The following is a 10,795-nucleotide window of genomic DNA, read 5'->3' on the forward strand; positions in this document are numbered from 1 at the left end:
AACCGAGTCTTGGGTAACATTGTATACGAAAGAAAGAGGATGAATGTGTTAAAAATAGATTCTTGGTGAGGTGGAGCAATAAAATGTCAAGAGATGTGATGGTAAGTTGAATGTGATAGAGAGGGCCAACTATGGTGTATTGAAATGGATAAGACATAAGGAAAGCATGTGTGAAGAAAGAATTACTGAAGATGTATGTCAAAAGTGGAGGGGGAAGGGGGAGACTGAGGAGATGGTAAGATTGAGAGGAGACTTAATTAGGGGGTGAACATGTTACAGGATGAAGAGTTGCTTTGGATAAGATTAATTGAATTGATGTAATACTCTATTAATGAGCTGAACCAAGGCAGATGAAGCAGTAAGGATGAAACTTGGCCTAGTCTGTGGAAGTTGTGCTTTGGTTTCAGAACATTGTATGTGATGGGGAGAGTTAGGTTGTGTGTGAAGCCATTGTTTGTTTGTTGCCAATTCTATTTTGCCGAGATGATCCCAACCCCCATAGTGCACTTCTTGGCTGAGCAAGGCACCATCAGAAACATACACGAGTCTCATTTGCGCATGTGTACTTCTTGTCTGTCATGTACAGTGTATTGAAACTTATGTTTACCATCCACAGCTAAGCCCTTCTGACCTTACCATTGCCTCATCTCACCTTATTTGCATGCCCCAGGAGTCCCTTATTTATTCAGCAGGGCTCCTGCAGCACTTAGGGAGCTGGCCGCATCCTCCGAATAGAACCACAGGTCATATAGTGTTATGATTGATTGTAAATTTTGGCGTTTAAAACTCTCAGTAGCTGCTTATTTGAAATACTGCGATTATTTTTAGTACATTATGATTATCAAGGAGGCATTACATTGACCATAGACTTTAAATGGGCTAATGGGTTTATTAACTGTATTTGGGCCAAGACCCACCTAAATACTTAATACACTTGAGCACTTTTCTGGGAATTGTGGAGGACTCCCCAATTTTTTTAGCATGGATATAATTATATTTTATTTATTTGATATATTTTCTCGCTGTCTCCCGCATTAGTGAGGTAAAGCAAGGAAATGGATGAAAGAATTGCCCATCCACATACACATGTATCTGCATAAACGCCCACACATGCACGTATACATATCTATACATTTCAATGTATACATACAGACTTGTATACACGTATACATATTCATACTTGCTGCCTTCATCCATTCCCATCGCCACCCCACCACAAATGAAATGGCATCTTCCCCCCCAATGCACGTGCGAGTTAGCTGTCATGTGTAATGTACCAAAATTACAGCTCCCTTTCCACATCCAGGCCCCACAAAACTTTCCATGCTTTACCCCAGACGCTTCACCTGCCATTGTTCAACCCATTGACAATACGTAGACTTCGGTATACCACATCATTCCAATTCACTCTTATTTCTTGCATGCCTTTCATCCTCCTGTATGCTCAGGCCCTGATTGCTCAAAATCTTTTTCACTCCATCCTTCCACCTCCAATTTGGACTCCCACTTCTCGTTCCCTCCACCTCTTGACACGTATATCCTCTTTGTCAGTCTTTCCTCACTTGTTCTCATCTTGTAACCAAACCATTTCAATACACCCTCTTCTGCTCTCTCATCCACACTTTTTATTACCAAACGTCTCTTACCCTTTCATTACTTGCTTGGTCAAACCATCTCGCGCCACATATTGCCCTCAAACATCTCATTTCCAATGCATCCACCCTTGTACAACCCTATCTATGGCCCATGCTTCGCAAATGTATAACATTTTTGGAACTACTATTCCTTCAAACATGATACCCATTTTTGCTCTCCAAGATAGTTCTTTTCTTCCACGCATTCTTCATTGCTCCCAGAGCCTTTGCCTCCTCCCCCACTCTGTGACTCGCTTCTGCTTCCATAGTTTCATCTACTGCTGAGTCCACTCCCAGATATCTTAAACACTGCTCTTCCTCCAATTTTTCTACTTTCAAACTTGCATCCCAATAAAGTTGTCCCTCAACCCTTCTGAACGTAATAACCTTGCTCATATTCACATTTACACTCTACCTTTTCCTTTTGCACGCTTTTCCAAACTTGGTCACCAACCTATGCAGTTTTTCGCACAAATCAGTCAGTAGAGCTGTATTGTCAGCAAACTACCGACTCGCTTCCTAGGCACTTCCCTCCACAATAGGCTGCATTCTCGCCCCTTTCTCCAAAACTCTTGCATTTACCTCCCAAACCACCCCATCCATAAACAAATTAAACAACCATGGGGAAATCACACACGCCTGCTGCAGACCAGCATTCACTGGGAACCAATCGCTCCTTTCTTCCTACTTATACACGTGCCTTACATCCTTGGTAAAAACTTTTCTCTGCCTCTTGCAACTTGCCTCCCATGCCATATACACTTAAAACCTTCAACAAAGTGTCTCTATCAACCCTATCATATGCCTTCTCCAGATCCATAAAAGCTACATACAAATCCATTTGTTTTTCTAATCAACAAAGTCATGTGAAACAACATAGTTAATGCTCTCTAAATTAGTCCCTGTATCTCCAAGGAAGATGATTACCCATTTGGCATTATGTAAATTTTGCTAAACTTGTAAGACAGTTCCATGTACAAGTGTTATGCTAAATATTTAGAAATCCAGATTTTCGAGTTCTAGATTTCGTCTGCATTTTGCTGGGAGATGGTATGAAGATGAACTTGTAACTTTAACCAGCTACCCTTAAAAGGATAACTTATGGCTCACCTAGGTTATGTCAACAGAATTTCAGAATCCAAGTGCAAGGCGCATGGCTTTTTTTTTTTTTATTATAGCATCCATATTATGAATAAGGACACCTGTTAAGGTAGTGTATGATGGGTACAGGCATTCAGTTGGTGGGTTAGTCAGTATAGGTAGTAACAGATTTACTTTGTGTTGTCCCCTGATGTGATTTTAAGAATTACATTTTACTGAAATTCCTGACAGATGCAGATCTTTGTGAAGACCCTAACGGGTAAAACCATCACTCTTGAGGTGGAACCCTCAGATACCATAGAAAATGTGAAGGCCAAAATCCAGGATAAAGAAGGTAGGTGTATGGCTCTCAAAAGATGGGCAGCTGCTCAGTTTTTGTAAGTAGTTAGAAATATAATTGTTAACTCTTGTATATCCTTGAGCAATTAATAAATCAATTGGTTTTTGTATATCCATGAGCAATTAATAACAAAACAGTTGTGTTACTTGGAATAATATTAGCTGGTGTTATGGAACTTCTTTTTGCCAATTTTGTCTCGTGAATAGTGGCAGCTTCTTTTCTCTGTTTTTTTGTCTGCCCTCGTGTCACACCTAAACCCGCTTCATATCCATGATCATACCTTGAAAATATGTATTTTAAATATTCATGAATCTTTATAGTTGTTCCAACATCTAAAGAAGTGAATGGCATAAGACCCAAAGCGCTAGGTTGATTTATGTACTACCTACAGAAATGTTCGACTTATAATGGTTATGGAACTATTTCTCTAATGGTATTTCTGTCCAGTCTTTATTCATTCTGAAGATAAGTTTTATGTAGAACATCTTTTTAGATAAAATTATGTATTACTACTGTGAAAGTAATGGAAATTGAAAATCGCACTCATGCACATTTAAGTTGAATTAGTGATTTTCCATTTTATGGAAAAGTGATAAGCACATGCCTCAAAATTAGTACGAGTTAAACTATCCCTTTATGTGAACCTCTTATGTGCAGCTTTGAAGTTGCAGGATCACCAAAAGGGGTCTTGGGTTTGTATTATAGTAATATTGATGATAAGTGGAATTGAGCTCTCAACCAAATGTAGTTATGGTTATAAAGCTGCTGCTGTAATTGCTTATCTTTAAATAGTTGCAATTGGTGGTAGAGGGTTTTGTAACAAAGCAGGGGTTAGTGGGAGTTTTTATTGTTTTGGCCTCCATAATGTCTCGGTCATAGGCAGAGGATTGAAAAACTGGAAGAGTAATGATCTTTAGGTCTGGAATAGATAAGTTTTATGTAATTGCTTAATTTGATTTATGAAGTATTACAAATAATGTTGCTCGTTTCCAATTGAATACCTTTTTTTAGGGCTAGGTTCTTAATACTATTTTCATGATTATTAGAGATTAGTTGATTTTAAGCATCATCCTGCAGAAACACAAGATGAATTTGTGTTTCATTCCTGAGGCATGCAAGAATAAAGAGACTTAGTTTGAAGGTTAGTAAGTGGTTTGCTTACCATCCTATAGATAGTTCTCGACAACAAAAAGCATTTGATTTTATAGGTAACTGCAAAAAGATTTTTTAAGATTTTTTAGATTTGCAAGTTGAGGGCAGGTATTTGTTCTCTGTTAATGTTGGTTTGCAGCAGGCGTGCGTGATGTCTCCATGGTTGTTTTATTTGTTTATGGATGGGGTTAGGGAGGTGAATGCAAGAGTATTGGAAAGAGTGGCAAGTATGCAGTCTGTTGTGGGTGAGAGAGCTTGGGAAGCGAGTCAGTTGTTCGCTGATGATACAGCACTGGTGGCTGATTCGGATGAGAAACTGCAGAAGCTGGTGACTGAGTTTGGTAAAGTGTGTGAAAGAAGAAAGCTGAGAGTAAATGTGAATAAGAGCAAGGTTATTAGTTCAGTAGGGGTGAGGGACAAGTCAATTGGGAGGTAAGTTTGAATGGAGAAAAACTAGAGGAAGTGAAGTGTTCTAGATATCCGAGAGTGGATTTGGCAGTGGATGGAACCGTGGAAGTGAATCATAGGGTGGGGGAGGGGGTGAAAGTTCTGGAAGTGTTGAAAAATGTGTGGAAGTCAAGAATGTTATCTTAGCAAAAATGGGTATGTTGGAAGGAATAGTGGTTCCAATAATGTTATATGGTTGCGAGGTGTGGGCTATAGATTAGAGTTGTGCGGAGCAGGGTGGATGTGCTGGAAGTGAGATGTTTGAGGACAATATGTAGTGTGAGGTGGTTTGATCGAGTAAGTAATGAAAGGGTAAGAGAGTTGTGTGATAATATAATGAATGTGGTTGAGAGAGCAGAAGAGGGTGTTTTGAAATGGTTTGGTCATATGAAGTGAATAAGTGGGGAAAGATTGACAAAGAGGGTATATGTGTCTGTGGTGGGGGGAACAAGAAGTGGGAGACCAAATTGGAGGTGGAAAGATAGTGAAAAAGATTTTGAGTGATCGGGGCATGAACATGCAGGAGGGTGAAAGGCGTGCAAGGAATAGAGTGAATTGGAACGATGTGGTATACCGGGTCGTCGTACTGTCACTGGATTGAACCAGGGCATGTGAAGCGTCTGAGGTAAATCATGGGAAGTTTTGTGGGGCATGGGTGTGGAAAGGGAGCTATGGTTTCGGTGCATTACACATGACAGCTAGAGATTGAGTGTGAACGAATGTGGCCTTTGTTGTCTTTTCCTAGCGCTACCTCATGCACATGTGGGGGAGGGGGTTGTCATTTCATGTGTGGCGGGGTGGCGACAGGAATGAATAAGGGCAGACAGTATGAATTATGTACTTGTGTATATATGTATTTGTCTTTGTGTATATACATGTATACGTTGAGATGTATAGGTATGTATTTGTGCGTGTGTGGACGTTTATGTATATACGTGTGTATGTGGGTGGGTTGGGCCATTCTTTCGTCTGTTTCCTTGCGCTACCTCGCTAATGTGGGAGACAGCGACAAAGTATAATAAATGTAATTTCTTGGTTATTTTTTTTATTAATTAAACATTTAATTTTTTTTCTTTTAAACTATTCGCCATTTCCCGCGTTAGCGAGGTAGCGTTAAGAACAGAGGACTGGGCCTTTGTGGAATATCCTCACCTGGCCCCCCTCTGTTCCTTCTTTTGGAAAATTAAAAAACGAGAGGGGAGGATTTCCCTCCCCCGCTCCCTCCCCTTTTAGTCGCCTTCTATGACACGCAGGGAATACGTGGGAAGTATTCGTAATCCCCTATTTAATGCATTGTGTGATATTGCGAGTGTTATACATCGCTTTAAGGATAAGGGCTGGATTAGATTCTGTTAAGACAATTTCAGTGTTGATTTGTGCCCGGCATAAATATCACTTTTTCATGTGTCTTATGTTGCAATTAATGTTTTACATTTACTTTAAATTGAAAGTTGAATTTACAGGTATCCCTCCAGACCAGCAGCGCTTGATTTTTGCTGGGAAGCAGCTTGAAGATGGTCGCACTCTTTCAGATTACAACATTCAAAAGGGTAAGTTATTTGCTTTTGTTTCCTTCTAAGAAATTGAAAAGTTATTGGCCTGTTATTGAAGAATATTTCAAGACTGTAATTTATTTTGTTAGGCCTCAGCTGGTATATAAACTCCATCTAGAACATGTCCTTATGGATTTTATTAACTTTGTCAGTGCTCGGCTTTATTTTATGATTGGAATTGGATTGGTAATTGCTACTTCCATTCAAAGTTTTATCTTGTCATGCTTTACTAAGGAAATGTTATTTCTTGGAATGGGAGAGAAAATACCTATATGATTATGCATGTTAATAAAAGGCAACTATGAGGCAGGAGTGTGGGGCTAGACATTCTCTTGTAATCAAGGACCAGGAGCTATGCAAGGATTTTATTCAAGGGTCAAGTTCCTAATGCTACATTCCTTAGGCAGGAAAGGCAAACAAAACAGACTTAGATGAAATATAAAGGATTTGTACATTTCAGACATTGGGTCAGATATGATTCAAGAAACTTTCATATTTAATCATGGCACAAGTTTTTGTTAAAGACAAAGTTAATGTCACTACCAAGTCTTTATCTTTCTATGATTAATGAATGTTTTAGTTTTAGGACAGGTTGTTACCCAAGATGTTTCTGATGTATTACATGTATCACGTATTTGACATTCATTCCTCTCTACCCATCTAATTCAAATTTCAGATAAATTACATGTACTGTGTGTATAACATTCCACCTTTCATGCCTAACCTTCTAAAGTAGTATTTCTGATAAAGGGCAAACTCCTGATCACAGTACATAACACTTTTATTTACTGTATGCATTGATACATAGAGTCGACGCTCCATCTTGTCCTGCGTCTTCGTGGTGGTGTCATTGAACCTTCCCTGAAACTTTTAGCCGAGAAGTACAACTGCAACAAAATGATTTGCCGCAAATGTTATGCACGTCTTCACCCAAGGTATGTGTATTGTCTCTTGGAACAAAGTAGAATTTGGTTCAATATATCAAACAGGATGTGATAACAATAAGGCATTTTGTGACATGTTTGCCCTAAGCCAAGGCTGAAAGTAAGCTATTGTAAATAGTCGGATACTTACCACCTGTATCTATTGTAATCTGTTTGTAAATATAAAGGATTTGGATATGTTTTTTCTGTCTGCAAACACACAATCTCTCCTTGTCATACATAACAGTTGACAGCACTTAATTTGAATATAGCTCATTCTTCGTAACTAGGTTTTCCTGCGGTGATCACTGTGCACCAGCCCTGCCTTTTGGCAAAATGGTAGAAGCAATAAATGGAAGTAGTAGGTAGGAACATTTAGGCAGGAACATAAGGTAGAATTATTAGGTGGGAAAGTTAGGCAGGAGCATTAGGTAGTAGTATTCAGAAGGAACATTTGGTAGGAGCCTTTGCAAACACTGCACTACTACAGTTGCCCACTACCAGCGGCAGATTAAGGATGAGGCACTAAAGTTTGAGTCGACACTAGAGTTCATTAGTTGTAGAGACTTGATTGCTGTGGCTTTGCCCTAGAGGAGTTCCTAATGCTCCTGCCTAAATGTTCCTCCTACCATTTTGCCAAAAGGCAGGGCTAGCACATAGCGCTCAGAGCAGGTAAATCTAGATTAGTTATGAAGAATGAGTTGTAAGAGTCGAGTGTTGTGTATTACAAGGACAGATTGTATGTTTGTGGACAGAATGCCAGTAGTCCATTTATGGGTAAGGCAATTTGACTACTACTGAAATGCTGGCTTGCCACATAGCCATCACAACCCTCCCAGGCATGTAGTAATGGTAATATACTTGATATCTACTTTAGGAAGACAAAAGGCAGCCACTTATGCAAAGGATCATTATATTGCCATGTTTAGGTTGATATCAAGGCAGCCACTTGTACAGGTATCATTATATATTGCCTTACTTTGGCCTCCAGTAGTAGTATTTTATTTATTTTATTTTGCTTTGTCGCTATCTCCCGCGTTGGTGAGGTAGCGCAAGGAAACAGACAAAAGAATGGCTCATCCCGCCCACATACACATGTATATACATACATGTCCACACACGCAAATATACACACCTATACATCTCAACGTATACATATATATACACAGACATATACATATATACACATGTACATAATTCATACTGTCTGCCTTTATTCATTCCCATTGCCACCCCGCCACACATGAAATAACAACCCCCTCCCCAGCATGTGTGGGAGGTAGCGCTAGGAAAAGACAACAAAGGCCACATTCGTTCACACTCATTCTCTAGCTGTCATGTAATAATGCACCAAAACCACAGCTCCCTTTCCACATCCAGGCCCCACAGAACTTTCCATGGTTTACCACAGACGCTTCACATGCCCCGGTTCAATCCATTGACAGCACATCGACCTCGGTATACCAATTCGTTCCAATTCACTCTATTCCTTGCACGCCTTTCACCCTCCTGCATGTTCAGGTCCCGATCATTCAAAATCTTTTTCACATCCAGTTTGGTCTCCCACTTCTTGTTCCCTCCACCTCTGACACATATACCCTGTTTGTCAATCTTTCCTCACTCGTTCTCTCCATGTGACCAGACCATTTCAAAACACCCTCATCTGCTCTCTTAACCACACTTTTTATTACCACACATCTCTCTTACCCTATTATTACTTACTCGATCAAACCACCTCACACCACATAATGTCCTCAAACATCTCATTTCCAGCTCATCCACTCTCCTCCGCACAACTCTGTGTATAGCCCGCACCTCGTAACCGTATAACATTGTTGTAACCACTATTTCTTCAAACATACCTATTTTTGCTTTCCGAGATAATGTTCTCGACTATCACATTCTTCAACGCTCCCAGAACTTTCGCCCCCTCTGCCATCCTATGATTCACTTCCTCTTCCATGGTTCCATCTGCTGCCAAATCCACTCCCAGATATCTAAAATACTTCACTTCCTCCAGTTTTTCTCCATTCAAACTTATCTCCCAATTGACTTGACCCTCAACCCTACTGTACCTAATAACCTTGCTCTTATCCACATTTACTCTCAGCTTTCTTCTTTCACACACTTTACCAAACTCAGTCATCAGCTTCTGCAGTTTCTCACATGAATCATCCACCAGCACTGTATATGAGCCAGCACTTATATGGTTTCTATGTTGCCCTGCTTTTCTTCCTCACCCATACATGGACTACTGGCATTTTGTCACACCACACCTAACTATTGATAACTCTTAACTCACACAAATCAGTCTTAACTAAATTTTCCTGCATTGAGTGCTGTGCACTACCCCTGCCTTTTGGCAAAATGGCATGTGCTGATACAAAACATGTGGAGTGGGCAACATAAACAATAGTCATGAGCCAGCACTTCAGTGGTTGCCAAGTTTTACTGCTTTGACCCAAGTAGCTGTCTTTTCTTTCTTCCTCACCCACACATAGACTGTGGCATTCTATCAACAAACATACAGTCTCCCTATCGCATATCACACACTACTATTAACTCTTAACTTGAACAAAGCAGTCTTTATAACTTGATGTTCGTGCATCGAATGCTATGCACTACCCATGCCTTTTGGCAGAATGGTAGGAGCAATAGATAGAATTAGGCAGTAGCATTTGGTAGAAGTGTTAGGTTGGAACATTAGGTAGTAGTTGGTAAAAATTGTAATTATCCATAGATGGTAGCCTCAAGTATTGATAAATTGTACTTGAAGGCAAGAGTGTATGTGCAGCTGAAGTGAGTATGTCTTTTTCAGAAGTTGCAAAGACAGTTAGGAGAAAAACAAACTATTTAAAAGCAGCAAAGTAGACATAGTTAAGGACATTTGTTGTTTTTAGTCTTTGTTCATTCTTTGTCATTATAGTTAAACTCAAAGGATGAGATTGCTGGTGCGACTGTGTTAAATTTATGGTTAAACTGTATGTTCAGGCAGGACTTGGCTGTCTGCATCATGATGATTTATCGGAAGTTCCCTCAACTGAGATGTTATACCTGACACAAATCCTTGGTGTGATATTTTCCATCCGAGATTTTTTCTTTATATAAAGTCATTCACATAAGGGATCTTGCTGATTCTTTTCTTCAATTTCAGAGCCACTAATTGTCGCAAGAAGAAATGTGGACATACATCAAACATCCGACCCAAGAAGAAGATCAAGGGTTAAGCACTCTTGAAAAGAAAATGAGAGGTGAAACCATAATTTTGTGATTAAAAGTATCGAATAAAAAAGTTCAGCAATTTTTTTGTTTACCTTTGGTGTGAAAATTTTGGTACAAACCAGTTTTAGGGATATTGGAAGTGAAGGGCAAGATGAGCTGAAGTAGTTGGCTTTTTGATAAAAAAAAAAGATTCGGATCTGGAGTTAGACAAAATTGTTAGATTTTAGTCTTGAATAATTACTCAGAGGGGTTTTTGGTGAAATATTTAAGGCCAAAACATGGGAGAATATCCCTGCCCATAAGATGTGAAGGTGACTACCTCAAGAGGTTGTGATGGAGGTAAAAGGGAGGGATTGCATCAACATAAAGTGGACCTTGACATGCAAAGATAGTCCCAATACATGGTTTGGGAATTTCTGTAAG

The 10,795-nt window shown here is 39.6% G+C and overlaps 1 protein-coding gene across 1 annotated transcript; it reads left to right on the forward strand.

Moving 5' to 3' along the window:
* The first annotated feature begins 2,913 nt into the window (after nt 1-2,913).
* On the forward strand, nt 2,914-10,452 carry RpL40 (ribosomal protein L40). Its single transcript, XM_071687979.1, has 4 exons — nt 2,914-3,069; nt 6,138-6,224; nt 7,036-7,162; nt 10,305-10,452. Exons 1-4 carry the CDS (start codon nt 2,967-2,969, stop codon nt 10,375-10,377), a joined length of 390 nt encoding a protein of 129 aa, XP_071544080.1. The 5' UTR covers nt 2,914-2,966; the 3' UTR covers nt 10,378-10,452.
* The last annotated feature ends 343 nt before the right edge of the window (nt 10,453-10,795 follow it).

Source organism: Panulirus ornatus, chromosome 3, assembly GCF_036320965.1.
Source record: "Panulirus ornatus isolate Po-2019 chromosome 3, ASM3632096v1, whole genome shotgun sequence".
NCBI lineage: Eukaryota > Metazoa > Arthropoda > Malacostraca > Decapoda > Palinuridae > Panulirus > Panulirus ornatus.

Bases quoted from the DNA above. Each gene is read 5' to 3' on its own strand.
- RpL40 (XM_071687979.1), top strand. From the start codon at position 2,967: ATGCAGATCTTTGTGAAGACCCTAACGGGTAAAACCATCACTCTTGAG. The intron at 3,070-6,137 runs GTAGGTGTATGG...TTGAATTTACAG, and splicing joins CAAAATCCAGGATAAAGAAG to GTATCCCTCCAGACCAGCAG. The intron at 7,163-10,304 runs GTATGTGTATTG...CTTCAATTTCAG, and splicing joins TATGCACGTCTTCACCCAAG to AGCCACTAATTGTCGCAAGA.